The following is a 19,364-nucleotide window of genomic DNA, read 5'->3' on the forward strand; positions in this document are numbered from 1 at the left end:
CAATTACACTCTTGTACAATATATATCCACCTACTTTAAACCAATTATCCGGTGAATGTCGTATCTACACAGCAAAACCCTTAGACTACAAAAAAAAAGTTCAAATCTCCGTATTACTCAAGAAATTACCCAAATATAAGCACCTTAAAACTCCTATTCTTATCTTCCCCTATACAACACCTAATAAACTCATTTCGAATACAAAATTTAATTCTGTTGGCGCCAAGACCAAACAACAAGAAAGCAGTCGAGCACAAAATGATATCAAGTCAAGGAGATAAAGTCCAAACAATTTTATTTTAAAAAATTGGCTAAATTGGAGTAAATTTATAGCTCTATTGTCTTTGATTTTTAGACAAAGACATTATTATAGCAGACTGTGACTCAAGGTGTTGTTTTAGAGTAGGTAGTATTTGTTCTTCCGAATCTACATCTAATACAATTTTAAGTGATTCAATTATGTGTTTAGCATTACTTTTTGAACTATTATTAGCGTTACGATCAGATGAGGATGAGGAGGACGAGATATTGTTGTCATCGTGATGTTCATGTCGATGTTGCAGTGGCCGCAACATTATTTGTGGTTGCGAGCTCATTTTTTTAGATGAGAGCATATTAATTGACATAAAATCATTAAATATCTTTATGCATTCAGAAATAGTTGTAGTCTTGTAGTCAAGATTAAATGCGTCACAAACAACTCTGAAGAATTTTTTAAAATCGCGAAGCTGGATGTAAATGGAATTAGACGCCTGAATAACATCCTGATCATCTAAAACATCAAACAGTGTTTTAAAGTGATTGTAGAAACGATCGTATAGTTCGCTATTTATTTCTTCTTGTTGTTTTAACACTTCACAATTACTTCTATTTGTGTTATTGCAGTCGTTGCCATATGCTTTCTTTTTTGAATGGTTATTTAGTGTGTTTATAGATGAGGACGAGAGTATGTCTGTTTGATTTGAACTTTCAAAGGTATAAAGGGACTTCTTTTTTGAAGAAGACAACAAGGAGCCAATCATGATAGGTATGCTTCTAAAGTTTGACACATTTAGCAGTCTACACGACCACCTAATTATGCTTTCTAACTCTGTTCTGTCGGTGTTCTGCAGTAAATACAACCCTCTAGACCAAAGCAACTTGTCTCTTTTCATAAGCTCGCTAGAGGATATATTATTTTCTTGACAGTAGCTGAAAATGCTCTTATCTGTCAAGGTTTCTTCCTTTTTATTTGTTATTTCAATGCTATCTGCACTTGTGTTTTTTCCTACTTTAAATTCATCTTGGTTGTTATTTCCCGCATCAACACTCTCTTTTTTAAGGCTAAATTTATTCTTCCAGAACAATATGGACTTCTCAAATCCAACTATTATTGAATATATGTAGTGGGATTGAAGCAGTTTTTTTTTCTCAGATTGAGTTAGCGTCACTCCTGATCCACTTCCAAGGTTAATGGAATTTATTCCCAAATTAAATCCGCCCAACCTTCCACTGCAGTTATTGTTACTCTCTTTTTCGTTCTCCAAGTCATTTTTTATTTGTTTCAAAAACTGATCTGCTTTATCCCTAGATTTGTCATCATCCTCCTGAAGTCTCAAAATGTCCTGTTTTAAACGACAATTCTCTACAAGCAACTGCTGTTTTTCTCTCTCCAGTTTTGTTATAGTCAATTTCTTATCCTTGTCCAAATTCCTATACTTAAAATTGTACTCGTCCTCCGAAAGAGACTTATTTATAGCTCTCAGAGATTCATTCTCTTTCTCCAAAGCGTCATATTTTCTTTTAAGCAAACTAAGTTTCTCAATTAAACCATTCTTCTGTGATCTTTCAATGTTTAACGCCTCAACCGAATGCTCCCCTCTAGACTCCAATTCATATAGTAAGTTGTGTATTGTACTAATTAACTTTTTTCCATCTACAACCAGTTTCTGTGGTTCTGAAACCGCCTGAGGAGGCAGTTTCACACATGTGTTCTCATCAATGGGGAAAGATAGCTCTATTGCATTACAACTTTCATCCCCAAACATGTCATTAACCTCATTTCTATAGTACTCTGTTTGTATAGGTTGGCTGTACGCAACACTCACTTTGTCATCTATGACGCTTGATAAACCCAACCCTGCTCTTTTTTGTTTGTTTTCCATATTTAATATACCTTCATTATATATATTATGCAGTATCGAACCAACAGTCCTGTAGTCCTCTGTATTGCTGTTTAGTTCAGAGTACTCTGAGACGTCATTCCGGTATTTCTGTACTCCTGGAGTTAAAACTATATCATTAATCAAGTCGTCGTTTACACTGTTGTTAGCACCGTTGCCATTAGTGTTTGTGGAAGTGTTATTTTGGACTTTACTCACAATTAGATTTGGATTTGAATTAATGTAATCATTGCCTATATTTGTTCCAGCGTTATTTGATGGTATTTCTGGAGTCCTAGCTATATTTAATCCGTGTGAAGAAGATATTAATGTTTGACTCATATCGTCAGTTCTTCTTTCGTTCACACCCATTAGATACTTATCATCACTGTCACTATTTGATGTCTTTGCTCTATTTTCAACCTGACTGCTCCGATAGTCGTTCACTACACTCCCCACTAATATTGATTTTCGGGCCTCATTATTGCTTCCGTATAATGGAGAACGGGCAGGTGATACTATATCTGGTAAAAAAGGTATAGACAAGAAACCGTTTGCTCTTAAACGGTTATTTAAACGAATAAACTGAGCTATATTCACATTTCCAACATCGCTGCTCAAAATATGATCATCCTTTTTGTACATTTTGTTTGATGTACATAAATATAAATGCACTTCGTTATATATTTATACCCTTGAACATGTATATGCAAATAAACCTATCTCACACACATCAATTACCCACTTGTTAGTTTAATTAAAAACTATTGTTTCAAAACTAGTTATTCGTTGTTGCAATGTTATGCCTTGTGCTTTGAGCTGCAAACCAATTGTCCTCTTGTGTATACCTACGTCTTTTATACATATAAAGCCCTCCCGTTTAAAGCTCAAGTTGCTTTACCCTTTATTAACTTAATTATAAATACCGAAGAGATCGCCCGTTTAGTTAAAACAACTTTTTTTTTTCTGCAACCTCCCCCCTCTAAGCCACTCTTTCCTCTTGGTATTTTAATTTATTTCTAGTATTACTAGAAAATTGCCTGCGGAGAGGCGCCACTCACGTGGCGCCTCTCTTACTTAAACAACTACCTTTCTCGGGAACTAGGGAACACAACTTTAATTGTGCGGCTTGGATTCACTAGTTTCTAAGGCGTTGTGGAGTTTGTTCGACTTGCGATGGTACAAGAGCAGATTACACGCAGGAGAAGAAAGTGGCTTGTAGTTTAGCTTGTTCTACTGAACTTCGCACACATTTGTGTTGTGGAATAAGTCAGGTTTAAAAAGAAAACAGATTAAAGACGAGAGTAGCGAGTTAAAAGAAAAATGTTTTGACTTATTGCACTCAGAATCGACTGGACGCTTTAATTTACCAATTTTTAGGTATGACCGGGACTATAGAAATTTGTGTTGTTTGTTTTCTTAAATTGTACTAGTTTATATTGAGCAAATTAGCCTCAATATCGTCGAATGAGGGATTGGTGTTTATGAATCCGTCAGACTTTGGCTCGAAGAGTCCTTTGTTAGGATCAGACAAGTTATTTTGAAAGTGATTGATTGCATTGTTGAATTTAACGCGATCTGATACAATATTTAGCGGTCTGTGTATGAAATCGTAGTCAGACTCGACTAGTTTCAATGCGCCTTCAATTGAATTACCAAGTTTGTTGTATGACTGTCTTTCATTTAATGAATTAGAAAAGCCCGTATCCTCGATATCCCAATTTGAATTACTGTAAAATTCTCTTGATAACTCGCGTATTACAGATTCAAATGAAGGAGCAATCGAACTTTCGTTGTATGATTCATTTATAAGAGAGTGCTCGTCTACCAATTTAAACAACTTTAATATGAGTTCTTTCTCCCTTACGGACAAAGATGAGCACGTGCCTATGTCGTGAATCTGTTGTTGCGACTCGTATGACCATATAGTTACGCCTGATAAAATAAACCCCCTAACTACAAGTCTTACTATTTCAGAGTACTGATTGTTAAATCTTTTCATCTTATTTGACAACTGTGGCAAAAAATTTGTGCACCATTGTGGTCTGCATAGGGATTGTAAAAATGACGTGAATACTAACTGTCTCATTCTGTCCATTAAAGGTGCTGCGTATATAACTGAATACACTATTAAATCTTTCGACTGTTCTCTGTCTGGATCATACAATAAGTGTATTCTTTGCCATATAGACAACGACGAACCACAAAGCAACGCAGACACCAATAGCGGGTCTCCTTTATTTACATTTGACACTCTGCTTACCATACTCTGTACTGATATTTGGTTGTGTATATCATCATTGCTGTTTATTGAGAATATATCTGATTTAGGCGGAGCAAATGAAGGAGCGCAAAATACTTCTTTTATATATGTAGATCTGTCTCTACCTGAATCTAATATTAAACCACATAATTGATTTATTGTTAATTTCAAAAGCTCAATGCACTGGTCATAGTCAGATGACCCATCGTTACCACTGTTATTTTTATCTCTATTGTCTTTGTTAAATCCTATTTCGCTTATTTTCTGTTTCGTATTTTTAAAATTATACTTGCCTACCTCCAAGTCGTTTTTTGTGCCGACAAGTTCCCCAAATATACCTGTTAGTATTGCTGCCTTTAGTTTGTGTTGAGTTAGGCACTTTGGATAGTACTCCATCAGTGTATGTATGCGCAATAAGGAAAATATATGAGAAAGATTTATATCATCTATGCAACATGCACCCAAATAACTCAGTATTCCTGGTGTATAAAAGGATGTCATTTTATCTAACATATCCTTTATAAATTCCCTCATCGAGTTGCTTCCTATTAGTACATAATTTTGAAATATAGGATTTGATAAGTCCGCGTTTCTGTAATCAGTAGACACATATAAAAACCCAAGCTGCTTGCATTGATCTAGTAAATCGCATATTCTGTGCACCAGGTATTCATACTCGCTTTGCCACTGAAACAGAACCATCTTTGTTTCTTGCTTTTATTAGCGCAACGGCGTTTTCTTTATCCACAAGCTTTTTAAGAAATTTTAATTTATGTGACCTCCAAGTATAAGGCGTCTACAATAAATATATTACATACCTTCTTAGCATTTACCCTAAAACAAGAAAAATCTCGTACGGATTTTAGTTTTCTGTCCTGCTTCATATGTTTACACCAAAGCAGTAAAATCCACTGTGTGTACACACAAACAAGAGCTAAGTTGAGACGAAAATATTAAAAATTACTCGCAGAGGGCGATAAATTAGTTCAACTATGAATTTCAACTACAATACGCCAATACTTTTGCTTTCCGAGTCCAATACGGAAATTCTAGTGAACTCTGTCTTCATGGCCAACAGTCTACTCCGGCAAATATTGTCCGGCCATTGATTCTCCCTTATAAACTCGAGTATTTTGTCTATTCTCTCGGAGTCCTGTATGTGACATATGTTGTTGTAAATATAGTCGGCAGTATAAGACCTAATTGTGGGGTATTCGTGCGAAATAAGCGTTGACAAAACTACAAGCGATTTATTCACTAGTTCAATGTCCTTGTTTATGCTCTCGTTGAATGCCAATTGAACTGCAATACACGAAGCTATCTTAACTAACTGAAAATCTCTGGTCTTTGAAACTGAGTCCTCTACCTCAAGCAAAATACCCTTCAATGCGCTTAAATCGCACGGACTCACATCCCAAGTGAGCAACAGCATTATAAATTTAAATGCATGCACTAGTATTTTAACAAAAGGAGAAGTGGCGCCATCCCCTATATTATTATTTAGCAGTGATATCAGCGACTTCAGATTACTGTAAATAGAGTTTACTGAATTTTGAGTGCGTTCGAGGTTTGATGTGTTGCTTATGAACAAATTAAGCTCGTACGCAATTGACTCCCTTGGGTCTCGTGAATAATTGGAAACAGAATAGGGCGCAAGAGAGGATGTGCAGTGGGATATCCAGTTGATGATGCCGTATATTATTGGTTCTTGGATTGAGTCTTCCAGTATGAACTTGAGAAAGCTGTCTTTGAACAGTTTGACGCTTGAGCTCGAGAATATTTGGAAGTTTCTGTTCGATAAGTAGGATAAAAATAGGTTATCGAAGTCAATGTACGGCAGTAAACTATGGGGCACGGTTTCTATTGAATCCAACAGGTCAAAAAAGAAACAATTATTGTTAAACTCATTTGTTTCTGAAAGGAAAAAAGATTTTATATCGTCTATTTGGTCGTCGCTGTACATAAGTTTGTGGTCCTCGATTATATTCCGCAACACACGTGAACACGATGCAATAAGTTGATTTAAGAGCGAATTTACCTTTTTGTTTTTAACAACAAGATTAGAGCCGTCAAAACTTGCGTTTATTCCGTATTCGCCAAAGTCTCCGCTTGAATTCGTTTCTTGTTTAACAAGGAACAACTCAAGTATCTCGTACGGGATTCCGTAAAAAATGCGATAGTAAATCCAGTAAATGTTAAGCTTATATTTACAGCTTTCGTCTTTTGCATTTAACTTTAAAATTATCTTGTGTAACAGCAATATCGCCTTTACTCTGAGTTTGTCGGAATAATTGAATACATTAAAAATAAAAGACGATAAAACACTGCAAAAACAGTCCTCACCAGTAAATATGTCATTGGTGTAAAGACAAGTTATAATTTCCATAGACAGTTCCCTTATCCAAGAGCCAATATCGCCTCTTTTATCGACAGAATAGTCGAAACAACCGCTTATAAATACATTGGTAAATATATCGTTAAACAACTCATTGCTAATATTAATTTTATCATTATTGTTGTTTTTCAAATTTAATAAAACCATTCCTATTGAAAACAAAGAGTTTCTCCTACATTCAATATCGTAGTTTGAAAATATTATATATTTATGCGAGTTTAATTTGGTTTCATCCTTAACTTTAACAGTCCCTTTATTGAAAACATTAATTAAACAATTGATTATATCGCTAACAAGCTCGCTATTTTTGATTAGATGAACAATTTTCGGGAATAGCAAACCAACATTTAGTATTATTCCTCTAAGTGCCATTATATGGATGTTTGACGAGTCATTGTTTATTGTAGAAACGAAATCCTTAACCAAAGTCTCTATTTCGCTGTAGTATGGTGAATCACCTTGACGAACATCTGTCATTCTACACTCCAAGAGTGCATTCAATGCAGATGTCCCGGACATCTGCACACTGAAACTCAAGTGTTTAATTGATTCAAGTATAGTCTGAAGAAAACGAGAAAATGTTGCTTTTTTAAATTTAATGATCTCCGTTGACTTGCATATGGATACAATTAAACACAATACGCCTTTTCTCGTTAGCTCTCCGCCCTTGCCTCTGTACAGTCTATTCTTTTCAATCATGATGGGAATGTTTCTTATGTAATCGGCTAGTGTAAATTCTGAAAACTGAGCAAAATTCTTGTTTTTAAAAACAAGTCGACTCCAAAAATCAGTTATTTCGGCAAATAAAGCTCCCTTTAGAAGCAGAATTGAAACAATAAGTAATGATGAGTGTCTGTGAATAGGATTTGAACCGAAAACTGGTGCGCCTACCTGCTCTTCTTTTTCAGAATCTAGATTTAATATCTCATTTAACAATACTTCTTCGTAGCACTTTTCCGTTGAATACCGAACAAGCCTCCCAAAGGCAACAAGAGAAAGTATACGGTATTTAATTTGCGGATGATTAAACATGTTTTCAACTAAATAGTTTACAAGAGTTTCTGAAAATGGATAGTTTGAGTTGAACTTAAAGTTGTTGTTGTCGTAACAAATTCCAACTTCGTCTTTGTTTCTTGCGTCTAGGGAACCTATTTTGGGAGAAACCTCTATAAAGGAAGACTTTACAGACGATATAGTAAAAAAATCCGCAATTGTGACTATAGAAATTCCAAATGGAACATTTTCTCCGCCTTGTCTTCCAATCAACTCCTGTAATGCAGCACATGAGGATCTTCTTCCATTTATTTGTGTGTCGAACACTGTTAGTGGCAACGCAGAAATTATGATATCATTTACGTATTTAGTTAAAATGCCTGAAGGGACACTTTTTGCTAAACTCCAGATAATATAACACGCGGAATCTCGTATTTGAGTTCCCAAGTTTTTAAATCCACTCCATTCTTGGTACCTTAGACAGTATTTAAGAAATTGTATTATTTCGTCAAGGTAGTTGTCAAATACGTAATTTAGTCTTTTTCTAATTAACTCAGCTATTGTTAAGCATTTACCTTCAATGTAATTGGGATTTAAGTTACTGTATTTTGTTTTTGAAATCGTATTTTCCTCATTTTTATCATCCAATTTGTGATCGCTTAACGGTAAAATATCGTCTAGTACTTTTTTAATATAAACACCGTTGTTTTTGTCACTGCTTATTGCAGTCAGTATTTTAGCAATGCACTTAGAGCTTGTGTGTTTGAGAAGTGAGTGATTCGACTTATTATAGTACACCATAAGCTTCAAAGACCAGTCAAGCACAGTCTCATCAGAGCTTTTGAAATATTTGCTCAATTTTTTATTGTTCATACACCTAACTACAACGTTAGATATACATACCAATTTGCAACTTGTTGATTTTACCGACTCAGAATGATCCTTATCGGAACTCTCTACAGAAGGAAATCCGTTTGCGTGCTCACTCAAAATTGGTATTTCTAAGTAATTTACTATCCTTTCCATAAATAATTCAATGCTCTCTACAGGACCAAGTTTAACCAAGTATTTAATCCAAATCAATATTCCGAGGGAGTTTGGGTTTTGATTCATTTCATTTGTAATAAGGTTGTTAAAAATAAGGGAATAATTTAACCTCCACAAGTCACTAAAGTCTGTTCTACATAGTATTTTTGCAAACAAATACGATGAAGTCTCATTTATAATGCAGTATTTGTTCTCCATTACCTTTGGTATCACTATATCGAGTGTTCTTTTAAACAAATCCATTTCTTTATGCATGTATTTAGAGTCCAATACTTGAAATGAAAAAGGTATTAATACAAGTGTAGTTAACCATACATAAAGCACGTAAACAAAGTGCCAGTTTTTGTCGTTATCGTCAACAATAAGTAAATGATTATCTAATGTATCCTTTAGCGTAATGTAGTCTACAACTGCCTCCAAATACCTAACCTCACTTGGAAAATAAAGCGATATTATCTTTAGACCCCTTATTTTACATAAGTTATAAATGCAGTCTGACAATCTGTAAATTTTTGCCTGACTCTGCTTATTTATGCTCAATTTAGCACGTTCTGTGTCATTATTTACTATACTGTCATGCAAGTCCGCCGAAACATCTCTCATAAACTCCGCGACTATATTAGTCAGTGGGTAGCATACTCTCTCCAAATAATTGTCCAAAATGTAAGGCTGTTCCTGATATTTTTCAACTAGCTTCACAAACTTGTATGTGTGTTTTCTATACTCATTGTATTCAAGTTCCTTGTATAACACCAATTTACCCTTTATTAGCGATTCTATTTCATTTATATCACGAAAATACTCATCTTCGTTTGAGTAACTTATATTATCGCCTATCACGTTATTTAAACTCATTTATACCGTTTCTAAATTATTCCTATTCTTAAACATACAAAGTATTGCTAAAAACGTATATGGGAGGCTCCACCGTTCATTACCCTGACGTTTACATGTATGAGCACTCTAAAACCTCTTTTGTGAAGTCACTGCTAATTCTAATATTGTGTGAATACAAAAATAAATCGTTATACATACACAAATTCGCAATTATTTGTTTACCATTCCTCCGCCTTTAACCTTTATTTGCCTCATTCACCAGTATTAATATATTAGGTGTTGGCGCCAAAACTTCAATCACTAGTATTAACAAAATTGTATGTCATAAAGGGGAATAGTAGAAAAAAAAAATCTGAAATGCGTCTGAATATGCGAACGTGGCGTTACTTTTTAAATTATAATTGGTGAAAATACAGGTCTTTGTGCAATAAAGGTATTGAATATTTCAACACTAAGATTAAATATTGAGGTATCGAAATATAAATTTACAAGCATTTTCTCGTTGGTGTAGATAAAAAGGAAAAAAAAGGAAAGCAAAACTAAAACTTTTTACACATATAAAACTTTATATTAAAATCTATTGTGTGTTTTGAGTTGTTAACCTACCCATATAAAATAAAAAGTGGGAGTGTAAATACTTACAGTATTTATATATAAAGCAGTTGTATACAGGTAGATCGTGGCTAATCGAAATTAGAATTTAAAAATGGGTATATTAGAAAGAATAGCAGATATAGAGGCCGAGATGGCCAGAACACAGAAAAACAAAAAGACTGAATACCATCTGGGAAGACTAAAGGCTCAATTGGCAAAGTTAAAGTCGGAATTAATTGAAGCAGGAAGCAGTGGAAAAAACAAAGGAGAAGGATTCGATGTTGCAAAACAAGGAGATGCAAGAGTTATATTAATAGGTTTCCCATCTGTTGGAAAATCTACACTAATGCACGAACTAACAGGCGCAGAAACAGCAGTAGCAGCATACGAATTTACGACATTAACCTGCGTTCCTGGAATAATTAGATACAAAGATGCTAAAATACAATTGCTAGATCTTCCTGGTATAATTGAAGGTGCTTCAACTGGAAGAGGAAGGGGAAGACAAGTAATAGCTGTTGCTCACTCCGCTGACCTGGTTTTAATGGTTATAGATTCTACAAAAGATGATACTCAAAAGCAGAAATTAGAGCATGAATTAGAGTCTATAGGAATACGTCTAAATAAAAAGCCACCAATGATAACGATAAAACAAAAAAAAGTAGGAGGCGTTACTTTTAATTCGACGGTTCCCTTAACACACTTAGACAATAAAATGGTATTAAGTATACTTGGTGAATATAAGATATACAATGCTGATGTACTTATAAAAGAGGATTGCACAGTAGATGAGTTTATTGATTGCATTGAAGGTAATAGACGCTATTTACCATGTATATATATCTACAACAAAATAGACAGTTTGTCAATATCTGAAATAGATGAACTGGCTAGACAACAAAATAGTGTGGTTGTATCATCACAAATGAGGTGGAACTTGGACACATTAGTGGAACAAATATGGAATAGGTTAGGTTTAGTTAGGTTATATACAAAAAAAAGAGGTGAATATCCTGATTTTTTAGATCCGCTTATATTAACCCCTCAGAGGGGACAAATTAACGTTGAAAGTGCCGTTAAATTGATCCATAAAGACTTAATTAAAGACTTCAAACACGCTCTTGTATGGGGAACTAGCGTTAAACACAATCCTCAGTGTGTTGGCCTATCTCATATACTTCAAGACGAGGATGTAATTCAGTTAGTTAAGACAAGATAATCAAAGAAAAAAAAGCGGACATATATCACTCTAAAGAATTACGTATTATTCAACATATAAGTTATAATATATCTAAACATGTGTTATGCTATCTTTAAACGCCCTTCTCATTCTACAAATAAACTGTCTAAATGATATATTCTTCGAATTCAATCTTTCAATGTTTGAATCGAATTCCCTTACTTTTGGATTGCATTCCATTCCATTATACAATTGTAACTTCTCATCATAATATAAGTCAAAGTAGAATTCTTTACTCGGATCACCATAGTCAATATAGATGAAGGTAAAACGATTATTTCCTTTAACTTTGCTTATATAAAGACCGAGATTGTCACCATATATTCTACAACTCTTTTCTCTATCCAAAGATTGCTGTTTGGCTATTTTTAAGTCGTTCTCATAAGATATTCTTTCAATTTCTAATTTCTGTTTATCTTCTTTTAATTGATTCTCCAAATACCTTACCTTATCGGACATTATCTTTGAGTTATTTAGTAAACACGTCCTATATTCACTCTTTTCGTTTTCCACTACCTTTTTTATTTCAGTTAGTTCGTTCGAGTCTCGTATTCTCTTCTCAAATCCATCTATTCTCACAGTTGAGTCTCTAATGAAACTAACATCGGACGAAACCCTCACATTAATTGAATCAACGCTTGTTTCAACCATGTTTGAAATTTTACCGCACCAATTTTGTATTATATTTCTCAAATCCTGAATCTCCTCCCCCAATTCATTTGATATTACTGAATGAGATTCCATTCTGCAATAAATAGATTCTTCTGCCTTAACTTATATTTTTAATTTCTCAAAAAAGTCTTTGATAACTCTTACTAACAAAAGCACTCTATAAATGTCTCAAAATACTACACTTTTCAAGTTAATATTATCCAAGAAGTAAAAGAAATAAGAGTTAATACTTACTCTCCAGAAAACATATCAATTAATAAGATATTGAAACAAAAAATAATTGTCTCTATCACGGTAATGTCTTTAAATAGACAGATTCACCTCAAAAATAATTAACTGTAATAGTTAAAATGGAAAAAAGGGAAACTGAATAAATTCAAATAAAAAGAAATTTATTCATTTAACATAAAAATGATCATTTTATAAATTAAATGTGGGGTCTCTGTATTTACCGCCAAAAAGATTTACATAGCTATGTATAATGGGAATTCAGTAATTGATGGGAGTATAAACAAAGTCAGCAGACGCTTTCCTGTTGCTGTCAAAGTGCTTTAAATTAGTTTGTCTGGAAGATCTTGTTCCAAACTGGACGGCTCTTTTTTTGAACATGGAGGAGTATTTCATTCCAAGTGTTTTGGCAATATATCTTAAAATAGGTTTAGTAAATTCAAATTTAGATCCACAAATATTGTTAAAATTAAGTTGACCGATTGTAATAATCACAGAACGCTGTAAAAAAGGCGCAAATAGAATCCTTCCATTGTACAAGGCGATTCTGTAGTCCCTGCCAAGATTTCTAATCCACAACCTAGATATATCAAAAAGCATTTCATTTTTAATCCCGGTCAATCCATTGTGTTTTTTAGCCGTTATGTGTCTTCCGTATCCTCCGAGAAACTCATCTGCTCCGCTTCCAATCAAAATGTATTTAGACCTCGCTCTGTAAATTATTTTTCCGTTTTGAAATGAAAAAATAGGTCTAGTATTACTTTCCTCACATTCGCCTTTAAATAATACTCTTAAATATTCGGATTCCTTAATATAGTAATGATAAGTTTCAATACATCTCTGGGTTGACGGTATAGAGCTTAGATCAGAGTTTTTCATCTTATGTACTCTACACGCAGTAAACACGGGATTAATTGTTTCAACTATAATACCTTGCTGTATTTTGCGACAACATGACTTGCAACATCTGTTTTGGCACTTAGAATGTTCTCTAAAAGAACAATATGGACACTTTTTAATTGGTTTATCATTATATTCTGCATTATTTGTCTCATCAAAACCTTTTTCTTTATTTTGATTTTTGCTAAAGTCCAAATCACTGCATTCACCAATACTAAAATCTCGAATACCTTTCTCAAAAATTCCATCCCATGTTGAACTATCGTTCTTTTCCTTTGAAATAATTCTTTTCCACCATTCACCACTGAATGAGTTATGGTTAAGTAAAAATCCCTGACCTCTAAGACAAAAATATAGTGCTCCTCCAATGTTAAAATCAAGATGAGTATTGCAAGGATAAACACAATTGAGAATGTGTTTTTCTTGTCTAATTAACTCAGTTCCTTCGTTGTCTACACAGATAAATCTTATGGACAAATTTCTGTGAAAGTTTATTCTATCTCTAAATATATTCATTATTTCGTAATAACTACTTAATCCAGTAATTCTGTCAGGTGCTTCTTTTGGAGCAAAAGTTGCGTTTAGCAACTCTATTATAAAATAAACTTTAACATCCTCCTTGCGATCACAAAAAAAAGAATTAATTATCCATTCCTCAGTATCTGCTTTATTTTCAAGTAGCCACTCTAAAAGCAAATAAAATAACAGTGATGAATCCAACCCTCCAGAAAACATTAATCCAATATACGAAAAAATACACATGTTGTCGTTTCTCTTAATAAAAGTAAATCTTTCTCTTATTGTTGATAAAAATATATTTCTTAATGAATTTAGTAATTTATCTGAATCTTCCTTAATTGAAGGGGAATCTAATTCACTCAATTTACCAAGATTCCAAAAGTCATCACTAATATAAGGTTTCAATTTACTCCATCTAAAGTTGAAAAACTTATTATTGTTCACATCAAACATGAAAAAACCTGATATAGGTATCTCTATGCTTTGTGGTTTTTTACCAAGTGAAATCAATTCACTTTTCATATTTGAAATTAACATTTCCTCACCTTCCCCTCCTACACTCAACAGCAAACTCGAATCTCCTTGTTGATCCCTTCCAAATATAATATATCTACTATTATTTATACTAACGTACATTACTATGCTAAAACCTACTTTATATTTTTCATTCATATTCGCTAATTCTAACATTAATGTATCAATAATCTTCTCAATTATATAAGAGTCATGTGTTATTGCTCCTTCTATTTCTTTTCTGCATTCTTCAATCTCAATTAAACCCATACCAAACATTTTAATTTCAATGTCGCTATTACCATGCTTTTCTATATTGAAAGGGCCTAAATTACTGCTATTTTCTACATAATTTGAAACATTATAGTATACTTCTTCATCTATTTTGGAATATATCTGGTATCTTTCTGTTATTAAATCACTAAATTTAACATTACAATATTCTATACTCAACTCTGAATTGAATATTTCGCTTAATGTATATTCATTAATTACTGCTCTCCGAACTCCATTTTCCTTTTTTGGGATATAAAAAAGCTCCATAATTTTACCTGTCTACATCCAATGATAATGCGAAACACTTTTTATCCCATATTATTATTAACCCCTTGCTTTGTATGTATTTTCTGTCATCAAAACGTTATCATGACACTGGCGGGTAACTCTAATTTAAGATGCAAATCTAAATCAAGAGAAAAAAGGAAAAAATAGAGATTAAAAAGAAAATTAATCTTTTACCACAAATTAAATACTCACTATAATACTTTAATTGATTAGAGAAAAAACTCTCCAACCAGGCAAATCCCATAATTTGAGATTTGGACAATATTTCAGCAATTTCTTATATAGTGAATATGATATTTCTAAGTCAGGGCATGAGAGTGACACTAATGAATCAGAATGCATATCTAATATATATCTCATTAATTTATCGCCTTTCTCCTCGAAATTTAACATCGATGTAATATCGTTATTATTGACACCGGCTCCCATACATGTGCTATTATAATATTCATTTAGTCTCATTATTTTATTACGATTATTTATGTATTCAACATTATTCCTTTTTATATATGTATATGTTTCCTCTTTGCTATTCTTAGTCTTATTGTTATCCCCATTTATTATTTTGGAAATTGTATTGTCCACATTCCATTCACCAGAATTCGAATTTGGACATGGTATTATATTAAATTGTAATATTCTTAATTGATTTGGTGGTATTACCTGTAAAAAATTGTAAACTGCATCCCAACAACTTGTTATCTCATCTTCGTCATCTTCTCCGTCTTTTTCGTGAAAAAGTCTAGTTATTACGATATCATTTAGTGATGGGAAACAATTACTTAATACATTTAATTCCTTTGTACTAATTGGATAGTCTATTACCAGTCTTTTCACACCACAAAATGGATATAATTCAATGGATGATATTTCTTTAATTAATTTAATTCCCTCACCGCCAACTTTATCATTAATTAACTCGTAATTTTTTAATAGCTGCATTATTTCCTCATTTATTCCAAGTCTAAACAATGAGTTTATTGGTAAATGCTTATATTTTATATTTTTAGTATTTAAAGGCATTATTAGGCTTTTATTATATATTTCTATGTTCGTCAAATTTTCCCATTTTACAAAACTAAACGTATTTCTATCTTTTATTAACTTACTCAAGAATCCAGTTATGTTGTTACTTGGATTCGATAGTCTTATACTCTCTACAATGTTACTATGCACTTTAATTTCTTCCATAAAATTTAAACCATCTTCACTCTTAATATCGAAAATTATTTCTGTTAAATCAATGTTTTTCCAACAGTAATAAGAATTATGTATTGAATCCCTCCATGTTTTGTTTACGTTTCTTGCGTTATTTATTATTTCGTCATACGGTAAAAATGATGATAATAATCCTATTACATCTTCATTGCATGAATTAAACACCATTTTAGATTATAAAACTAAGATATATACCAATTTTTTTAAAGTTTATCCTATTTTCTTAACTTGACTCTTCTGAAATATGTTCTCTTATTGTATTATCTCTATTTCATTTCCGTATAATAGTTAATGTGATATATTTTTTTGCTATCCTATTTCTACTTTGAGAAAAGAATGCTGTAATTTAATACTATATTATTTTCATTATTTTATTTTTATCATACCTCACTTTTTCCACTTACCATAAATCTATTAAAGCATCAGTTCTTCCCTTTTTTGACCACTTCAATGCAATGCTCTTGTCATTTATGCATTCATGTATTCCCGCCCAATGTGGGCGGTTGACCCCACACTATGTATTTTAATTTGAAAAGCTATAATTTATGGTTAAATTTGACTAGGGATTTTTTCCTCTCGATTAAATTAACTCTATTATAAATGAATAAATGATTATAAATTTATATATTATTTACAATAAAGAAAAAGATTTTGATAAATATATTCATTATGTTTTTACCTAAAATTTTCATATTAGTACTTAGTCATATGTTGGTGTAAACTACTTAAATTAGAATTTAATCTGTTAAAATTTGTATTGAAATACTTGGTTGTAAATTCAGATTTATGAAATAGATTAAAACTTATTTTATACTTTATTTCCCTCCACCTGTTCTAAGAAATTATTTTATTTATTTTTTGTTTAGTGCATGTGGTCATTACATGTAGTTACAATGTGACAATACCTGTTTAAATGTGTTTAAGTGGATAATTAGAATATTAAGAAAAAAGGAATAAAAAGAATATATATATACATAGATGTAAATATACATATGTTCATATATATGTGTATATAATTTAATAATATATGAAATTTAACACATAAAAAAATACTGTATATATATCTATATGTTTAAATATGTGTTTATACAGAAATAGTTCTTTATATATATGAATAAGTAAAATAGTTTTTCTGGGAGTCAAACAATAAGTAAAATAAAAATGGTATGAATTAATGAATCAATATATATTGTCATATAAGTATCTATTTATATAGGTATATTTATTTGAGTAAATAAATACATGTTATGATAGGAGAATGCAAAGTAATAATAATTCTAGGAATGTGGGAATATTTCTGCTTTTGTTATTGTTAGTATTTGGTTCTACAATATCGTTGATATCAAACACAAGTAAAATATATAGTATAATAATTGAAGATTTAAAAAAGAAAGTATTTAAACAAGAAACAGTACTATCATATATATACAGTATAAGTATTATAGGTTTTTGTATAATTCCATCTGGAGTTATATTTTCAAAGCCAAATGCTTCAAGAAATGTATTATTGTATGGAATAATAATAACACTATCTGGTTATGTTTTTTTGTTTATAACACAAAAAATATGTATATATTATATGAATAAATATTTAATAAGTGATTTATCAAGTTCAATTTTTTTTATATTTTCATACGGTATAAGTTTCGCATTGATATTACAGGGAGGTGTTACATTGAATTTAGGTTCATTATGGATAAACTTATTATACTGGCCAATAAAATACGGAGGATTGATAACATCTATACAATTTACAATGTATAGTATTGGTGGTCTTACATTATCAGAAATATACAGACTTTTCTTTTTAGATTCTGGTTCAATATTAAACTTTTTTTTAACTTGCTTTTGCATTTCAGCAATTATAGGATTCTTTTCAATATATATGATTATTTTAATTGAAAAAAAAATAATTAATTCAATAAGCAATAGTGATAATAGCAATAAAAGTATAACAGATTTTGATGATAATAGCAGTAACATAATAGATTTGACTGATACTTTAGGTGATACCTTTATTAATAATGAATATAATAGTGATGATATTAAAGAAAGGATATCTAATAAAGTAATTAAATATGACAGGAAGGGAATAATTAGTTTCATAATAAAAAGTGATTATATTATCGAAAATAATAGCAACATTAATTGTCAAAATAAATATGAGGATACATTAGTAATAGATAACATTAAACAAAATATCACAACTAAAAATAAAATTGATTATATTAAAGATGGCGTCACATTAAAAAATAATTTTTTATATAATAAAGAATGTGAATTAAATGAAGGTGTTACAAATAAAAACATAATAAATGACATAAAGGGATTTAAGAATTCAGTATATAATTTTATAACTTTAATTTCAAACATTGAAATAGTATCACTTATATTTGTTTATTTATTTACAATAAGTACAGGGCAATTTTTTGGTACATTTATTCAAAGATTTTCACTTTATTACATACCAAATATAACTAAAGAGAAATCAATTAGAATGATACAAATACTAACAATAATTGAATTATTTGTAAGAATATTGTCCGGTTATATTAGCGATTTATTGGACAATGGTCAAATACTATATAAAAGTACTCAAACAATTATACTAACACTAACAATGTCTTTATCCTTGTTATTAATAAATTATTTAAAATCAAATTGGATATTAGTAATATTTGGAGTTGGCTTTTCATACGCAGCAATGTATTCTATTGCACCATCATATATTCGTTCACTATTTAAACAAAATGAGTTTGCATTAATAAATTCATTTTGTTATTCAATGGTTATTCCGGGAAATCTAATCCTATCAATAGTATTGGCTAATACTCCACAAAAATATACAACATCACTTCAGATAATAGGTTATCTTTCATTAATACCATTCGCACTAATGACAGTATATAAAATAAAAACATTATATGTAAAATTAGTATATAAAAAAAACAAATCTTGTGTTAATAATATAATTGAAAATAATGATACTGTTGATGCCACTGTTAATAGTGACATGGGATATGACATTGAAAATATAGTTGAAAATATTGAAGATAATAATGTAAATTATGAAAATACTAAAAAAGTTATGATTGGGACAGATAAAATAGGGATTAAAAAGTTTATATTAAATAGTAATAAAGAATTAAAGATTTACACAATATCAAGTTCGTCAACAATGTCATCATCGTCAATAGAAACAAATAATAATGTATCAATGTCAAATATAAAAAATTGAAA

The 19,364-nt window shown here is 31.3% G+C and overlaps 8 protein-coding genes across 8 annotated transcripts; 2 read left to right on the forward strand and 6 right to left on the reverse strand.

The window, feature by feature from the left end:
• Nucleotides 1-335: 335 nt before the first annotated feature.
• On the reverse strand, nt 336-2,786 carry FG386_000921 (uncharacterized protein; the record flags this gene model as incomplete). Its single annotated transcript, XM_067340314.1, has 1 exon — nt 336-2,786. One exon carries the CDS (start codon nt 2,784-2,786, stop codon nt 336-338), a length of 2,451 nt encoding a protein of 816 aa, XP_067196072.1.
• A 784-nt stretch (nt 2,787-3,570) lies between these two features.
• FG386_000922 (uncharacterized protein) lies at nt 3,571-5,106 on the reverse strand (the record flags this gene model as incomplete). Its single annotated transcript, XM_067340315.1, has 1 exon — nt 3,571-5,106. One exon carries the CDS (start codon nt 5,104-5,106, stop codon nt 3,571-3,573), a length of 1,536 nt encoding a protein of 511 aa, XP_067196073.1.
• Nucleotides 5,107-5,407: 301 nt separating this feature from the next.
• FG386_000923 (uncharacterized protein) lies at nt 5,408-9,694 on the reverse strand (the record flags this gene model as incomplete). Its single annotated transcript, XM_067340316.1, has 1 exon — nt 5,408-9,694. One exon carries the CDS (start codon nt 9,692-9,694, stop codon nt 5,408-5,410), a length of 4,287 nt encoding a protein of 1,428 aa, XP_067196074.1.
• A 688-nt stretch (nt 9,695-10,382) lies between these two features.
• FG386_000924 (DRG like OBG family GTpase fused to an RNA binding domain TGS domain) lies at nt 10,383-11,489 on the forward strand (the record flags this gene model as incomplete). Its single annotated transcript, XM_067340317.1, has 1 exon — nt 10,383-11,489. The coding sequence occupies one exon, from the start codon at nt 10,383-10,385 to the stop codon at nt 11,487-11,489; it is 1,107 nt and encodes a 368-aa protein (XP_067196075.1).
• A 72-nt stretch (nt 11,490-11,561) lies between these two features.
• FG386_000925 (uncharacterized protein) lies at nt 11,562-12,254 on the reverse strand (the record flags this gene model as incomplete). Its single annotated transcript, XM_067340318.1, has 1 exon — nt 11,562-12,254. The coding sequence occupies one exon, from the start codon at nt 12,252-12,254 to the stop codon at nt 11,562-11,564; it is 693 nt and encodes a 230-aa protein (XP_067196076.1).
• Nucleotides 12,255-12,671: 417 nt separating this feature from the next.
• FG386_000926 (asparagine synthetase B like) lies at nt 12,672-14,885 on the reverse strand (the record flags this gene model as incomplete). Its single annotated transcript, XM_067340319.1, has 1 exon — nt 12,672-14,885. The coding sequence occupies one exon, from the start codon at nt 14,883-14,885 to the stop codon at nt 12,672-12,674; it is 2,214 nt and encodes a 737-aa protein (XP_067196077.1).
• Nucleotides 14,886-15,107: 222 nt separating this feature from the next.
• On the reverse strand, nt 15,108-16,292 carry FG386_000927 (uncharacterized protein; the record flags this gene model as incomplete). The annotated part of the gene is made up of 1 exon (XM_067340320.1): nt 15,108-16,292. The coding sequence occupies one exon, from the start codon at nt 16,290-16,292 to the stop codon at nt 15,108-15,110; it is 1,185 nt and encodes a 394-aa protein (XP_067196078.1).
• A 1,090-nt stretch (nt 16,293-17,382) lies between these two features.
• FG386_000928 (uncharacterized protein) lies at nt 17,383-19,362 on the forward strand (the record flags this gene model as incomplete). Its single annotated transcript, XM_067340321.1, has 1 exon — nt 17,383-19,362. The coding sequence occupies one exon, from the start codon at nt 17,383-17,385 to the stop codon at nt 19,360-19,362; it is 1,980 nt and encodes a 659-aa protein (XP_067196079.1).
• Nucleotides 19,363-19,364: the final 2 nt, after the last annotated feature.

Source organism: Cryptosporidium ryanae, assembly GCF_009792415.1.
Source record: "Cryptosporidium ryanae isolate 45019 chromosome Unknown contig_19, whole genome shotgun sequence".
In the NCBI taxonomy this organism is placed as follows: Eukaryota; Apicomplexa; class Conoidasida; order Eucoccidiorida; family Cryptosporidiidae; genus Cryptosporidium; species Cryptosporidium ryanae.